The following is a 17,473-nucleotide window of genomic DNA, read 5'->3' as shown; positions in this document are numbered from 1 at the left end:
GAGCAACACCCTTAATTCACACTCACTCACAAGAGACAACCCAGACACCAGCCATAATTTCATGTACACGAAATAATGTTCTGGAGATGTTTTTCTTAATCTTGCAGAAAAACTGATCAGAAACCTAACCACATTACTAGCACAAATGTATTTAATATTGAAGACCACTTCTTCTCAAACTGGGTTATAAAGTACCAGAAGTATTTGTTATAAGTCTTGCGAATAACAGTGGGTAAAAGGAGCAAATACTGCTGCAAATTAAAATTATCTATAAAATAAGGCCCTGATGTTCCAAACAACCCATTTCACGCGTGCAGGACTTTGTGCATGCAAGTAGTTCATTTGGAAGTACACTCATATGCATAGTTAAGTACATGCATAAGAGTTTGCGGAATCAGGGCTCAAGTGTGTAATTTTTATCATGCAATGTATTTCCTGGTACAAAGCTCCTCCTACCTGTGTTTCTAATTCTGTCACTTCCAAATTCAGCTTATTTAGGTGTTTGTTCACAAAGGTGATCAGAGACTGTGAAGGAAGAGAACGCAAAGATCAATCAGGTTAGAAATTAGAGCTGATGAGCATGTGGTAGTGACAAGCTTGCCAAGCTATCAAAAATACAGCATTTTAACCTTTTTCAGCCTAACTCTTACAATATATAATTTACCCATGTGTAACAATAAAATATATATAAATTAAAAGGTACATAACAGCGTAATTTATCACCACCATTGCAATATGCTATTATGGCAATATTCTACATTGTATAAGTTACTCCTTTTTGTTTTGGAAGAAGTGTTGTCATGATGAATTTTTTTTGCACAATTCTCTGGGGAAGCTGTGGCAAGAAGTAGCAAAGTTCACCTTCTGTGTTAATCTCTCTAATTAGAGTCAGCTCCTGAAATGCTACATGGGAAAGAGCATTGATTTTTTTTTTTTAATTCCTGTACAAAAGAAGAGATTCTCTGTGGACTGTTTGCATCCATCTCAATTCCACAAAGGGTAAATACAAGTAAATAAGCATATTACAATACTCAGACTTGGATTTCTACTGCAAGAGGCACCGACTAGTAAGATCTTGAACTTCTGTCCACAGGCAGATGGATATTAATACTGTAAATATGTATTAACCATCTAATGATTTCCTTAAAATATTTCTACATGGAACAGGGAGTCATATTTTTTTAGATGCATCAATTTAAAAAAATGTTTTCAAAGTAGTTTTCAACTAGTAAAAAAAGTCATCTCTTTTGTTGCTAGCCTTAAAAATATTATTTTGTGCTGGAACACACATATTCTGTTTTATATGTAAACAGAAGTAAAACAGCAAATTTCAGTTCTGAAATCTATCTATTTTGCTAAAATAAGTTAACAGTGGTAAAGAAATAATTAAAAGCCTTTTCTTTGCCGGTTCTCTTCTGGAAGGGAACACTAACAAAGGCTGGCTCAGATTAGTGGTTTCCTTACCTCTTTTCTGAGCCTATCACAAAAGAACATGTGAAGGGCTGGACAAAAGGGTCACTGGACACAGTGCTATATTGTGATCTGAAGACCCCAAGCAGAGACTGGACTCAGGAGATCACGGCAATTGACTTTAATCAGAAAAGCACTGTTGATAGTCTGATGAAAGCAAACTAAGGCAAAGATATCAGAAACTTTGTTTTAATTCTATGTTTAACTGAACATGCATGTACTTGTGTGTACACACTTCTTGCTGACACAGTTAGTGAATATCTGCATGCATATCTACTTCTGACAGCCACAGCAAACATGGAGAACGTTTCTCCAGCAATGAAAGAGCATCACCGCTATAAAGCTAGGATCAGACATTTGATACTTCTCCAGGGGACTACCACCATTTGCGCTTACCTAATAGCACCACATGGAAAAGTGAACATTAAAACAAGGGCATGATCAAAGCTCACGTGAAGCTAGAGGGAGTCAATTTGATTTCAATGACCAATTGATTAAGTCAAAGGTTCAAGAGAGGCACTTAGGCTAAGTATAGGCATTAAAAAAGCCCAAGGCTGAATCAATTCAATCTTCACAGGTTAGTTTAAGTTGCATAGACAAACAGACATTCACTTTTGATTCCAGAAATGCAGTCACATGTCTGCAGTCGCTCAGGCCAGAATCTAGGGGGTTCTAGAGCACGCTTCCAGGGTCACCTGGAGCAGACAACTTGGGCCAAGGCTAGCCTGCTCACCCGGGGGGAGGTGCAAAGCATCCTGGGATGCTGGGGAACTGTGAGTTAACTTGAATCCAGAAAGGATCTGGGACAGCTCAATAAACCTCTATCAGTTAAGTCTGATACTACATCCATCCAGGTTTATTTTAAATCAGTTTCAGCCATTTTGAAAGCAGTTTATATGCATTGAACTTCTGTTGTGTTCAAGATTTGAACCAGTTTCCAATCACTTATACCAGGTTATGTGTAATTTCTGTCCCTAGCCTGAGGGTATGATTTTGAAGGGAAAGGTTTGGAGGGCATGTTTCTCTGATGCAGTCTACAAATATTTTCTAGTTTTGCAGAATTTTTGCTGGAAAAGTTCTGCTTACAAACCAAAGTAGAAAATGTCACCATAGAAATGTCATAAAAGAAAACCAAAGTATTCCGATCCCAGTCCGGTTTGTACCTGGATGGGAGACCGCCTGGGAATCCCGGGGGCCGTAGGCCGCCTGCCCTTTGTAGTACTGTGTCCAGTACTGGGCACCACACTTCAAAAGGGATGTGGCCAGCCTGGAGAGGGTTCAGAGGAGGGTCACCCGCTTGGTGAGAGGGCAGCAGGACAGGCCCTATGAGGAGAGACTGAAGGACCTGAACCTGTTCAGCCTCAGCAAGAGGAGGCTGAGGGGGGACCTGGTGGCTGCCTACAAGCTCATCAAGGGGGATCAACAGCAAATAGGTAGAGCCCTTTTCTCCCCAGCACCACCTGGGGTGATGAGGAACAATGGTAATAAGCTGATGGAGAATAGGTTTAGGTTGGAGATCAGAAGGCAATATTTTACAGTTAGGGTGGCCACAATCTGGAACCAACTTCCCAGGGAAGTGGTCCTCGCTACTACCTTGGGCATATTCAAGACGAGGTTGGATGATCACCTGTCTGGGGTCTTGTGAACCCAGCATTCATTCCTGCCTGTGGCAGAGGGTCAGGCTAGATGATCTGTTCAGGTCCCTCCTGGCCCTAGCTACTATGAAACTATAGAAAATCTTTTACCTTTTTCACTACATTGAGTTTGTCCGGAGCATGATCAAACAAAGTGTCAAAGGCATCTCGCTCTAGTTTTAAAAGAAATGAAAGCAGTGTTAGCAAAATCACTTCTGCTGAGAGTCAGACAGCAAATAATGCTATGACGGTGATTCTCATAAACACCAGCCTTAGGCCCTGGACAAGCTTTACATTTGTAGCAGTACTGATGCCTTCATAGTGCTATGAAAGCTAGCATACAGGTATGCATACTGTCTGTAACACAACAAAACTGACAGATCTGCCACTAAAACATTCTTCTTTTGAAGAGAAAATTTTTTGTACTGGAGTTTTGTAGTGCCACGTGTAATGAATGTCTATTTACATGTATTGCTACAGGTGGTCTCCCAAACCTTCCCAGCATCCAGCAGTTCTCCACTCTACCTTTCCCCTCCTCCAAATGGGAGGGAGGGACAATGGATGGCTACCTGACAGCCCATCATGACAAGCTATCAAAAAGCCCAGATCACCTGTTGCTTTTGCTCCAGAGGTGGCAATCATGGTGGGAACAGCCACTGCTACCCATCACTGCTAAGAGTGCACCAGCTGCTGCCAGTGCTCTGGTGGCAGAGCCAGAGGGACTAGGTGCCACTGCTGTGAGAGCATCTTGTGCCCCTCTTGTGAGTATCTTCAGGCTCTAGAGGGGCAGGTGGCAGAGCTCCAGGCCGAGGTGAGCATGCTGCGGGGGATCCGGGCAGTGGAGGATGAAATTTATCTGTATTTCTATTCTCTGCAGGGACAGGAATCCACCGGAGAGACCCCGCAAGCACAGAGCCCAACTAATCGGTGGCAGCAGGTTCCTGTCAAGGCCAGGGCGGTTCGTACAGCTGCTGTGCCTGCTCCCCAGACACCCCTCAGGAACAGGTATGCGGCCCTGGCTCCCCTGGAGGAGGAGGCAGAAGAACAGGTCCCCAGAGGAATTGAAGCCGCTCGACCCACATCACCGGCTTAGAAGAGGCATACCCTGAGAAGGAGATGCAACGTTCTGGTCATCGGGGACTCTATCCTGAGGGGAACTGATGGTCCAATCTGTCGCCCGGAGCCCTGGTCATGGCAGGTCTGCAGCATGCCTGGAGCGAGGATTCATATCGTCACAGAGACCATCCCTAAAATCATCAAGCCTTCTGACTACTACCCACTGGTGTGGTCCATGTGGGTACAAATGATGCATCCAAGGGAAAGCCAGATAACATCATGGAGGACTATAAGGCCTTGGGACACCAACTGAAGAAGACGGGAGCCCAGGTGGTATTTTCCTCCATTCTCCCGGTAAGTAGACGGGGTAGGCATCATGAGGCCTGCATTGATGTGGTTAACCAGCGGCTTTGGAGCTGGTGCCACGAGGCAGGCTTTGGGTTTTTTGACAACGACCCATATTTTTGTAAGGAGGGCATGCTGGTGTGGGATGGGCTTCACCTCTCCCCTAAGGGCAGACATATCTTTTCCTCTAGGTTGGCTGATCTTGTACGGTGGGCTTTAAACTAGCTTCACTGGGGGAGGGGGCCACTTCAAGTGGAAAGGTTGCTTCACCAGCACGCAGGGTGACAAGAGGAAGGGAAGCTCAGGTAAGCATCAACATCCAGGGAGCAGGGGGCCACAACTGTCCTCAGAGTGGGAGGAAGGCACGTGTACCCTCAGGAGGCCTCAGGTGCCTCTACACTAATGCTCGTAGTATGGGGTGTAAGCAGGAGGAACTGTGCCTCCTGATTGCGAGTAAGAACCCAGACTTAGTAGGGCTCGCAGAAACCTGATGGGACCCTACCTACGACTGGACAGCAGGCACTCGGGGGTACATCCTATATAGAAGAGACAGGACAGAGAGGAAAGGTGGGGGGGTTGTGCTCTATGTCACATCATCAAGGATTAGCTTCGGGTTAGAGGAGGGTTGGGCAGAGACACTATGGGTCAAACTACAAGGGGGGCATGGTGAAAGGGACCTTATGGTGGGTGTCTACTACAGACCACCCAACCAGGGGGAAGAGCTAGACCATGACTTCTCCAGTCAGCTTATGGAGGAGGTTAGGTCAAGGGATGTTATTGTCATGGGTGACCTAAACTACCCAGACATTTGCTGGAAGGAGCAGACAGCCAGGTCTGACCGCTCGTGTAGGTTCCTGGCTGTATTACAGGACCCTCACCTTATCCAGGAAGTGCACAGCCCCCCTAGGGGTAATGCTTTGCTGGACCTGGTCCTGGCCACGGGAGATGACCTGGTGAGGGGACTGCAGGTCCTTGACCACCTGGGCAATAGCGATCATCATCTGCTGGATTTCATTATCCAATGCAGGGCATCTAGGGCTCACACCAAGGCTAAAGCCCTTGACTTCAGAAGGGCCAACTTCAATAAGGGCAATAAGGGTCCAGAAGGCAGAGGAGATGGGAGACCACAGGGGATGATCGTACCTTAAGGGGGCAATCCTCCAGGCCCAAAGGATAACAGTCCCTGAGAGAAGCAAGGAGAGTAAGAGTGCTCATAAACCCCCTTGGCTCAGCAAGGGCATACAGGAATGCCTGAAGACTAAAAGGGGGGCATACAACCAGTGGAAGGGAGGAGCTCTCACCAAGGAGACGCACTCCTCCTCGGCCCATGAGTGTAGGAGGGCTGTTAGGAAGGGCAAGGTAGAGCTAGCGTCCAAGATTAAGGGCAACAAAAAGTCCTTTTTCAAGTACACTGGGAGCAAGAAGAGGGCACCAGGCAATGTAGGGCCCCTGCAAGACACAAACCGTAATCTTGTGGCCACACCAGACAAGAAAGCTGATATTTTTAACAGTTTCTTTGCTTCTGTTTTCTTGAACAGGGACCGGGATATCTCACCTACCAGAGGTAGGGACAATCTTGGGGATAACTCTATCAAGCCTTCAGTCAGCGCAGATGTAGTTAGGGATCTTCTAGAAGGGCTACACATTTTTAAATCTGCAGGTCCAGATGCTCTGCACCCAAGGGTGTTGAGGGAGCTGGCAGGGGTCATCACGGAGCCCTTGGCCCAGCTGTAGGAGCATTTGTGGTCATCTGGCCAGGTGCTGGGGGATTGGAAATTGGCTAATGTGGTCCCATTTTTCAAGAAGGGGAGGAAGGAGGACCCAAGTAATTATAGGCCTGTAAGCCTCACCTCAGTGCTCGGGAAGATCTTGGAGAGAATCATCAGGGAGCACACCTGTGGGGGGCCTGCAAGGGAGATCATGCTCAGGGGCAATCAGCATGGGTTCATCAAAGGCAGGTCCTTGCCTGACCAACCTGATTGCCTTTTATGACCAAGTAACTAAATCCTTGGATGATGGTGTCACTGTGGACATAGTCTTTCTAGACTTTAAGAAGGCCTTTGACACTGCCTCTCACCCCATCCTCATCAATAAATTAAAGCGACTGCGGCATTGATGCCTGCACAGTTGGATGGGTAAAAAACTGGCTGATGGGGGCGCACCCAGAGAGTAGTGGTGGATGGGTTGTACTCAACCTGGCGAGATGTGAGCAGTGGGGTACCCCAGGGTTCAGTCCTCGGGCCTGCACTGTTTAACATCTTCATCAGCGACTTGGACAAGGGGGTGGAAAGCACGCTGTCCAAGTTTGCTGATGACACTAAGATGTGGGGTGAGGTGGATACTCTTAAAGGGAGAGAGAGGCTGCAACTAGATTTAGACAGACTACAAAAGTGGGCAGATGAGAATAGGATGGGGTACAACGTAGACAAATGCAGGTGCTGCACCTTGGGAGAAGGAATCCACAGCACACATACAGGCTGGGGAGTTCCCTTCTTGAAAGCAAGGAGAGGCAGAAAGGGATCTTGGAGTCATTATTGACTCCAAGATGAACATGAGCTGCCAATGCCAGACCACAGCCAGCAAGGCCAGTCATACCTTGTCATGCATCCAAAGGTGCATCTCAAGCTGGTCCAGAGAAGTGATACTCTCCCTCTATGAGACTTTGGTCAGGCCGCAGTTGGAGTACTGCATCCAGTACTGGGCACCACACTTCAAAAGGGACGTGGGCCAGCCTGGAGGGTTCAGAGGAGGGCCACGTGCTTGGTGAGAGGGCAGCAGGACAGGCCCTATGAGGAGAGACTGAAGGACCTGAACCTGTTCAGCCTCAGCAAGAGGAGGCTGAGGGGAGACCTAGTGGCTGCCTACATGCTCATCAGGGGGGATCAACAGGAAATAGGCAGAGCCCTTTTCTCCCCAGCACCACCTGGGGTGATAAGGAACAATGGTAATAAGCTGATGGAGAATAGGTTTAGGTTAGAGATCAGAAGGCAATATTTTACAGTTAGGGTGGCCACAATCTGGAACCAACTTCCCAGGGAAGTGGTCCTCGCTACTACCTTGGGCAAATTCAAGAGGAGGTTGGATGATCACCTGTCTGGGGTCTTGTGAACCCAGCATTCATTCCTGCCTGTGGCAGGGGGTCAGGCTAGATGATCTGTTCAGGTCCCTCCTGACCCTAGCTACTATGAAACTATGAAGCTACTATGAAACTATGAGAGTATTAGCTGTTGCTAGTGTTCTGATGGTGGTGCCAGAGGGAAGAGGTGGTCATTTGCTTCCATCTGCTGCAGCCTCTACAGGAACAGCTGTAAGATTTTCTGTTCCTGTGACAGCAGCAGTAGGCAGAATTGCTACTGCTAGTGCAGGAACACTGGAAAGAGCCACTCTTCCCACAGGGGCCAGGGCAGCTGTTACAACTGCCACAGGCCCCAGCAGGGACACCAGGAAGAACCCCTGTTCCTGTGGTAGTGATGGCAGTACCAGAACAGGAATGCCAGGAAGAGCTGCTAGTCATGGACAGCCTGCTGGTGACAGCAAGCTATCAGTGATGAGGCTCAGTGACAGGGTCCCTCAGGGGATGAGAGGAGCAAAAGAGCAGCCTGCTACTGCCCTTTTGCAGAGTAGCTACTGCTATTTTTGCAGCTCATCAGCCAGGGACATTGAACATCTCTATGCCCCTTAGCACTCTATTTTTGTAGTGCTACAATGTGTTGAGGCATTTGTACTGCTACGAATGAATATCCACCCATACCCATAAAAAACTGCACAACAGACTTCAAAGAAATTGGTCACTCACAGTCAATCTAAAGGCTACAGCAGTGAATCTCAAACTTTTTGACTCAAGGCACCCTCAGTAGGCTCAAGGCACCCCTCAGAAAATATCAACTTTTAGTTTTCACTCAGTTTTTGACTACAGAAAAATACTAGAGCAATTCTTCTGTTGCAAAAAACTCAGAAAACCCACAATAGGTAGTAATGATTTTAACACTGAATTCCTATCTGAAATCTCTGGCTTAATATTGTGAATCATGTTTGCACACCTAATAGTGCTAACATTGTGTGACACCCTGCATGCAACACCCCTGAAAGGATTTCATGGCACCCTAGTTGAGAATCACTGGGTTAGTCAGGCACACTGGGAATCTTGAGAGTAACTGAAAGTGGTCACATAGGTCAGCAAGAGTTTTCACTGATGCAATTTATGTTTAATACCAAAAACTTGCCTGTGAAAAAGAATATTTGAACAGAAAGAAAAGCAAAGGTGCACTTCCACCAAGTTTTCAGTCTAACAAATGGCCACTAAATATCAGCAGATGTTTGTGCTTCTCTCACACATGCTCAGGCCCATTGCACACATCAAATGCTTGCCATTAAGCTCACTTGTAATTCCTCATTGACTTCAATAAAGTATTAGGTCCACAAGTAAGAAGTTTACTGAATCAGGGCCTAAAGGAAGATCTGATTTCTCCCCACCCTCCACCCTAGTACTTAATATTGCTGATAAGGACTTAACACTAAATTTTCAAAGTCCTAAACACATATTATTTAAGGCAATTTACATTGTTCTAAATTAATTAAAGTTCATGACATTATGTGAGCTGGGGTGTTAATTCTAAACCTGATGCATTTGCTAAAAGCCTCAGGAGTCCTTCAGTGAAAAATCTTGCTCTTTTTGTATTTTTTGCCATTATGTACAAGTATCTAATGGAGAGAAAACAATGGAGGGTGCCACAGTGTTCAATGGGCAGAGCAGAAGATTTATTAGGCATGACAAATGTGCAAAAAGTACAGACTAGGGCTTCCTCTTTGTATTTGATAAGGCAGTTCCCAGGTATTAAAACATTACTTACCAAATCTTCCCATCATCATCCTGCAAGTTAGAACATGAGAAAATATTTAGCTAGTTCATAAATATTCCCTTCCAAAAGAGTCCCATAGACCTGATCCCATTAGGTACTAAGGAACCCCACTGAGTTATGAGGCTCAGCATCTCATACGATTATGCTAAAATTAAAGCAAATGGGCCAAACTTATTCCCAGAGTATGAAAACCAATGTTAGCGAGTTATACCAAAGAGCAGTGTAGCTCAATGAACGGGACATGTGGCAAGTTTAAACCTACATTAACATTGGTTGTGTATTTGGGATTGTTACCATAGTAGGCACTACTATCCATTTATATTATTATATATGAAATTCCTGCATAAATGCATAGCATAGCTCATAGCATAGCTCATAGCACAGCTCATAGCACCCAGTTCAAAATAAGCACTGCCACTGTCAATTATCTGATATGGCTTTATTTTTTTCCTCTAAATTAAACTACTTCATACCTAGTATACATGCCTGTATCTTACGTAACTATTATAAGCATATCCAGACACAAATCAAATTCTCAGCTGGGGAAGTCACAGGAAATAAGCAGATTTATACCAGCTGCAAAAAGGAGTTTGGAGAAAATTCTGACTAGGGCTTAATTTTGTTGCCTGTAACCAATTTTTGTACTTATATCTCGCATCCAGCCACTTATGTTTTAAATAGATAGTGTTTAACATTGCCCCCCTAAAACTTAATGAAATATACACAAAACTACACACGCACGGACACATTCACACCTTTGGCTCTAAAAAAAAAAGAAAAAATCACGAAAGGATTCAGCAACCTACAATGCCATAGAAACCGAACCACGTCTAAGGAAGAGGACAACCCACATAGTATAACAAGGTTTAAGGGGTGAGATTAATTCTGGGGCAGGATATCAGGGCAACTGTGCTCCTATGTGAAGCTCAATAAGTTCTTTAATGTCACCATGGCAGCTATATGATATTTGAAGGTTTCAACTGAAGGACCCCCCACCACAGAGCAAACCAGATGGCACTCCATTTAGCTTTAAAGGGATAAAAGGCTGAACCAACTCTACAGGGAGCCTAGATAAGATGGAAGAAGCTCGTGTAAGCCCCTTGTTAACAAAATACCCTTCATCTGTAGCCAGCATACATTTTGAGCCCTTTTTTTTGTGAAAAGCCGGTGAAACAAAGCAATGCAAGCCACTGCGAGGAGTAAAAGAAATATTCTTTTGGGCTCTCAGTGTGAAGTATGAGGTTGGAGAAACCCACTCCACAATTCTCATGATATTCTGATAGCATTATTTTCTTTGATTCCCAAAGCATCAACCTGTTGACCCTCTCTCAAACACCTACACTGGCCCCTTAGCTTGGAAGTGCAACATTTCTCCTTCATAACTGATTTCCAATGATAAACCAGTTTCCATATGAAAGAGACTATATATCAAGGTTTTCGCAGTTGCTTAATCAAATCAAGGAAATCTGTAGCTGTCTTCAACATAGAAAAACTACACCTTTCTCCTCCTTTCTCTCACTCACAAATACATCCTCCCTCCCCCACCCCACACACACAAACACACACACACACACACACACACACACACACACACACACACACACACACACACACAGAGCAAGATGGACAAGGGTCTTGCTTACTCTGTTGTGGTTGTCAGCTCCTCTGTAACATGAGCTGTCTGGAGAAGGCCTTCCCGTTTCTGGAAGCCAAGATATAAATCAGAAACTAGAACTATAATGGAAGGCAAGTTCATTAAGTGATCTGCAGCAGCCATTTCTTTTCTGAGTCCCAAAGGGCACATGCATTTTATGTAGCTTGTAAAATAAGGTTTTTGTAGGGGTAAGGAGCAAGGCAACTGACAGAGAAGTTAACCCTAAGAACAGTGCTACTTATCAGACTGACAGCCAAATAAATATTTAGAAAACATATATATAATTACATTCAACACACTAGCAGTTGCCCTCAGACCAGAACCTCATTTTTGCCTGAAACACAAGGGAGAGAGTGAGTTTGCCAACTCCATCCTAAGTCCCCTATGGATATTTGTTCACAACACAAAAATCAACCAACAATTTCACACAATTGGCAGCTTCAGTCTCCAGAGAGTTCTGAGTCTGGGTGATTAACCCAGGTCAGAGTTCAGCTATCAGTATGTGTGGGAAGCTTGCACAGTATAAGACTCTAACTGAACCTATGAGTCAGTCTCTTGATGTCATGACAACAAAATCTACCAAGAAACCATAATGGAAAGAGGGCTGACTGTTTTATAATGGAAGCTATCCTCCTTTACTGGATTTCTCAGGATGATTTCCTCTAATTTACAGAGAGTCAGTGTGGGGTGAGATGCAGGTACAAAGTGGTTTTAAGCCAGACTTAACTGAAACACAGCCTTATGCTGCAGACTCTATCACACTATCACAGTAGGTCCTGGAAAAATCCAAATTAACTGTGAACATAGTTTGTTGCTGCTGTTGAATTTACCGGTCTGGTATTTTCCTGACTGAGTACTGAACTAGTGCTTTCACATGCTAAAACACTTCCTAGCATGTCCTTCCACTGAGTATGTGGGTACCCTGCAAAACTAAAGGACTCCCTATTTCATTCAAAATGGAACATTTCTTTTTTCTTCACTCAAAGCTTTGAGCTGCCTAGAAGTCAGCTCCCAAATGCTGACAACAAAGGCAGGTTTGTCAAATGACTCATAACTAAGTTAACTAAGGCTGCTACTAGCTCTAGTTTTCAAGACAAAGCCTCACAAGGCTAAAACCCTTCCTAAATATTCCTTGGCCTCTGAATGAGTTTTGCTAACTGACCTCCAAATACTGGGCAACAAATAGTTGTTAAGATGATCTCCAGAAAGAACTCCTTCAATACCAGCTTCTGACTAGGGCTGTGCAAAATTTCACCAACTGTTTCATTTCGACGCTGTTTTGACTCATTTCAAGCTCGAAATAGTAAAAATCGAAAGAAAACTAAATGAAAGGCTTCGAAACAGCCTTGAAACAAAACGAGGGCAGTTGAAACATTTTGAAAGTTTCAAAACATTTAGAGTTTTGAAGCTGGGCTTGCCTGCAGCTAAACAAAAACTAAGGAGAGGGAGGGGAAGAGGGAGGAAGGACTGCTCTGATATTGACTGTGTAGCTGGCCAGTGACTGTGATCCTTCTCTGAGGTCCCTTGCAAACCCAGTGCTCTGGGGGAGGATGGAAAAACAGCATAAAAAGCACTGTTTGAACTGAGCTTTCTCTGTGCCTTTACACTTACAAGTGACACAAGTTTTGCTCTGAAGAGTTTGAGGTGCAGTTTCCCAGACACCCTTGCACCCATCTCCTAGAAACATGGCAGGCTTCATGGCCTCAGAAGGGGCTACCACCCCTGCAAGTTTAATCTGAATCAGGCAAGAAATGACGAAGTTATAGGCAGCTTTGTGCTTCCCCATTATAACCTATGGGCGAAACGTCGAAACAGCAAAACTGTTTCGACGAAATGAAACACCGTCCTGTTGAAATGGCGAAACAGAAGTCGAAAAGAAACAGTGCTGTTTCGCACAGCCCTATCTCTGACCTGTAAGTCCACCTACTGGAGAATTGCTGCAAGAATACCAGACTTCTTATTAGCACTGAGGCCACATGTGCTGCAAATCTGAATACAGAAAGGGGCAAAAAGGGCCCTGTTTAGGTAAGCCTGGAAGATGACAATGCTTGAGCCACACAAAAAATAACCAACAAGAGCAGGACTTAAGAGCTGCCTTTATGTTGACTTCCTAGTAAGTCCCTTTCTATTTTCCTGCTTTAAACTTCTTCGTGATAAAAACCTGATGGATGGGAATTCATGTTCTAAGTGACAATGAAAACCCAGGACCTGGAAGTCAGCCGGGAGAGAAAGCTCAGGATGCTCTGTTCCTTATCACAGGCAGGTACCTCAGAGTTCCCTTGCCTTTTGTAGAGAGTGTTAGTGATACAAACATTAAAGAAACTCTGCAAGTGCCTGTACGTATAGCCTTGCTAAACCAGCACCTGAGGCAGCTACTTAAAGGATCATAACAACCAACAGACTAATATGAGCACTTGTTGCACTGGTGGACTATGAACATGGCTTTAGAGGTCAGATTGCTGGCTTATTTCACAAACAAAGCAATGTAATAGTAAAGACCAAGAAACAATCATTCTGTCAGTCAATATGAAGCAGTGCTTAATTCTTATTGTGTTAAATCCCCCAGCCCCTGATTAGGCTCAGCATCATCTGGTGGTACCAGTCATAAAATAGTAATTAAGCAAAAAATAGGTTTCCTCAGGGCTATTCTCTACCTTTTTCTGTGGTATATATTATATTCCACAGAATATATATATTATTATGTGTACAGCAGAGATGAAAGTTCAGAAAAAAAAATCATACGAGATCTTCAGGACATAGATTAGGTAAATAATCAAGACAGACAGAGGGGAGATAGTATTGCAGCGTATACACAGTAATCAGAAAGGGTTAACAAAGACCATGCTCATAATTCCCACTTACCCTTACAACCACCACTTGCACAGAAACATGCTCAGGGAGTCGAATGGGTGCCCGGAAGTGCATGGCCAATGCTACCAGTAGGTGGAGGATGGAAATGAGATTCTTGCCATGGATCGCTAAATTAAAGAAAGTTGAAATCAACATTAGAGGCAGAGGACTGGAAGGGGCCTCCTGGGTCTGAGACCTGTCCCATGAACCCTGTTACACTAACACTTTCTAAACAGTAACCAAAAGCAACTACCATAAGAGGTGAGGGGGAAGGTGGAGGGGGGAGAAGGAAAAATTGAAAAACCTTGACTGGTTAGCACAACAATACCCCTTCAGGGCCTTTCCAATAATGGTCACACAAGAATTTTACAAATATTAAGGAACTCTCTCTAATGCACTGGACATACAGATAAATATTACCTAAATTTAAAAACATGGAAATAGAGACAAGAGGAGCAGGAGTCCATAACACAATTCAGAGGCAGTCAAGAGCTTAATCCAGACCTGCCAACTCCCCATCCACTAGCCCCTTTGCAACACAATCATAAATTTCCTCAGGGAAAAGGTAAGGGGTCTTAAGAGAACATAAGATATGCCCCAACATGACTAAGTTTAGCTTCATGAACACACATATATACACACAAGCATATCAACAAAACACAGGAAAGTGATTTAGATAGCACTTGTGTGAAAAGCATGTTCACAGAAATGTCAAATTAAACTGGTGATATAAGTGAACCAGCACATCTCCTCAAACTGGCTCAGGTGCATTCAAATAAGCAAAGTCAGATCAAGTTACTGTTTGTCAGGATAGATGATGCATTTCTGAAATAAGCAGCCCAAACCAAGGGGCAATCATTTGCAATTCCACCGTAAACCTGAAGCAATCACACTGAAGCAGATGCTTCCCAGAGGGAGCTTACAGTCGACATTCCACTTGATTGTCCAGCCGTGGGGTCGAAGTAGATCATGGACAGTCTCCAGAACAGTTTGAAGCTTCTGTTTTTGGCCAATTTCTGACTGTGTCACCTCCGCCACATTCAACTTGCGGTCGGCTAGCTTTTCTATATTTAAAGAAACAGACAGAAGAAGAAGATATCAGACAAGACATGGAGGAAAAAAACAATTCAGGCTTAGAACTGGTCTGAAATTTTCTGACAGGATGGTATCCCTCAGAAAATGACTGTCAAAAAACAAACATACATTTCAGGGAACTGGTTCGGTTTTGAAACAGTGTTGTGATGGAGCCCACTAGACAGGTTTTGGATCTTTCACTGGAATCCTGTCTGATTTCCTGACACCTCCCTGCCCACTTGAAGGAATGCCTCATAGTCAGGACTCCTGGGTTTCCAGATTCTCAGGCCAAGCAGCCCTGAGGTAGTACTATAAGTACTGCAGGGTGGGGAGTCAGCTGGATGACTTGGCAGCTGCTAATCAGCAATGGGCAGCAATAAAATCAGTTAAATTGACCAGAATCATGACCATTTCAGCCAGTAGTTGTCTGGGAACCTAGAAGGAACTGCCAACTCAGGCTGCTCCTCTAAGATCCAGGTAGAGAGCTGGTACCTTCCCTCCTCTTTCCCAAGCCAAGGAAAGGATGGTCAATTCACTGCACTATTGAGATAGGAAGCATTTTTTCCATTAGTGTTTTTCATCAGGAAATACTACTTCATCAAAATAGACTTTTTGTGGGGAAATAGCTTTACACACTCGCCAATCACTGCTTCCAAGATACCAAATATACAAGCTCAGGAGTAGATATACTGCTAGTCCAGCAAAGACTCGGCTTCTGTTTCATGCTGATACCATGGATCTGGTGGAATCTCAGCTCCTCCCAGTGGTACTACTCATTCTCTTGATAGAATTTTGCAAATGGTACTCATCTGTTCACTCAATCTGCCAGTCACTTGCAAATCTGTTACTCTGAGCAGTTTCAAAATTAGCCAGTTAACAAATTTCTATCTTTCACCTGTCACATTTATTTTAAGAAACTTTAATGTTGTTATGAAACCTCCTTGGAGCATGTCTCACATCCATGGAACAATTACCATCAAAGTGAATGAGGGTGAATGTACTGATTTCTCTTGCACACAGAAGGGAACAAGGCTACAGTGCCCTCACAGATTAAATAAATGGCCAACTTTACTCAAATACTGTGCAACCCAAGTAAAGGTGGCACCCCAGCACAATACACTTCTTCTCATCTTGTGTTAAATCATACAGCAAGAAGCCAGATTACTTCAGTCATGGTTGTATTGTTGAAGCTATCTAGAAACCACTGAGTGGAGCATGGGATTGGAACCCAAGGGCAATGACTAGGATCCCTTGAGAAGCATTTGTAATCAAATCACAGTTCTATCATGGCAAAAAAAGGTGAGGGGAGAGGAGGGGCAGAGGGAGGGGAAGGCCAAGGCAGCTAAGCTCTGATCCTGCAAATGCTTACAGACCTGCCTAATTATACTCACATGAGAAATTCCATTGACTTCAGCAGGGCTATACACGTAGATGAAATTAAATGCAGTACATGAAGTTAAATGCACATTTTAAGAGTTTGTAAGGTCAGTTCCTAAGTGTTTTACCACCCCCTCAACAGAAAGTAACTGACCTGTTATAACAGTTGCCCCTGTTGTGGAATACCCAGCACAGGCACTGCACATCTTCCCCTTACCTATCTTTTGCTCTTAGTCTGCAGTCACACTCCACACATTCCTCCCTAAGCAGAGATGTCCCAGGTTCTCAGCATCCACCTGTGCCACTTCCCTGCCACACCAGACTTGACTTCTAGAGCACTGGCAGCACAAAATACTCATTCTGAAGGGCTCACTAAGCAGCCATTGAAGATGAAGCACCTGGATACAAAGATAGTTTCCTGGGGTCTCCTACACAGAAAACACTTAGCCAAAAACTTCTGACTAATACTAACGTTTTGGGGAAAGGAAATTTATGTTAGACATGGATGGAACTGTGGGACCACAACCAGGAGGGAATGCTAGACAGGCAATCCAATCAATGAATCCATAGATTCACAGCCAAAACTTTGTTCATACAGACAGTCTCAAGGAAGATGTCTCTTCTCTGCTTCTTGCACCCTTTGTTACCTGTCAGCTCTGTTACTGAGGGAGCCCTGGCACCCAGCTTGCTGGACTTACAAAGGACTTATTCTATTCCCTGCCCACACACACACCTCATCTACCCAAAACTAAGCAGAAGAAAAGCTTAATAGGCATCTTGGGCCATACATTCCCCAGTCCCAGTATGGGAGGCCTATTTAAACTTGATCGACTAAAACTTGGTTGCTGGGTTAGGGAATGCTGAGGCAAAAGACCGAGTCAGAGGGGGTATGGGCGACATTTGAACAATGGTTAAGGGTTCATCACAGCATCCAGCCCGTTGGAGCCCTGATCACAAATGCTGTCATACTTTTCCCAGGATGACTGGTGGAAGTCCTCCACAAAGTTTATGACCACTCCAAGTAATCCCCTTAAGTCAGTTAAAAAACTACAGTAAAATCTAAAGAGTCATGCTAAGCTGAGGCTTATTCACAACAGGTAAAATACAAAACACTGATGGTGACTTCACAGTGCAGGCATAGCTAGGCCATCTGA

The 17,473-nt window shown here is 44.4% G+C and overlaps 1 protein-coding gene across 2 annotated transcripts in view; it reads right to left on the bottom strand.

The window, feature by feature from the left end:
* Window positions 1-17,473, bottom strand: part of PARVB (parvin beta) — a 132,203-nt gene that overhangs the window by 55,395 nt on the left and 59,335 nt on the right. For both annotated transcript variants that reach the window (XM_059726646.1, XM_006263622.4), the window contains exons 5-10: window positions 14,792-14,932; window positions 13,881-13,996; window positions 11,008-11,066; window positions 9,356-9,375; window positions 3,216-3,277; window positions 457-525 (exon numbers count right to left, since the gene is read on the bottom strand). In XM_059726646.1, coding sequence (XP_059582629.1) covers window positions 457-525; window positions 3,216-3,277; window positions 9,356-9,375; window positions 11,008-11,066; window positions 13,881-13,996; window positions 14,792-14,932 — 467 coding nt within the window. The remainder of the gene's footprint in view (window positions 1-456; window positions 526-3,215; window positions 3,278-9,355; window positions 9,376-11,007; window positions 11,067-13,880; window positions 13,997-14,791; window positions 14,933-17,473) is intronic.

The sequence above is a fragment of the Alligator mississippiensis genome, chromosome 4, assembly GCF_030867095.1.
Source record: "Alligator mississippiensis isolate rAllMis1 chromosome 4, rAllMis1, whole genome shotgun sequence".
Taxonomy (NCBI): Eukaryota; Metazoa; Chordata; order Crocodylia; family Alligatoridae; genus Alligator; species Alligator mississippiensis.
This window is presented reverse-complemented; position numbering and strand designations above follow the sequence as displayed.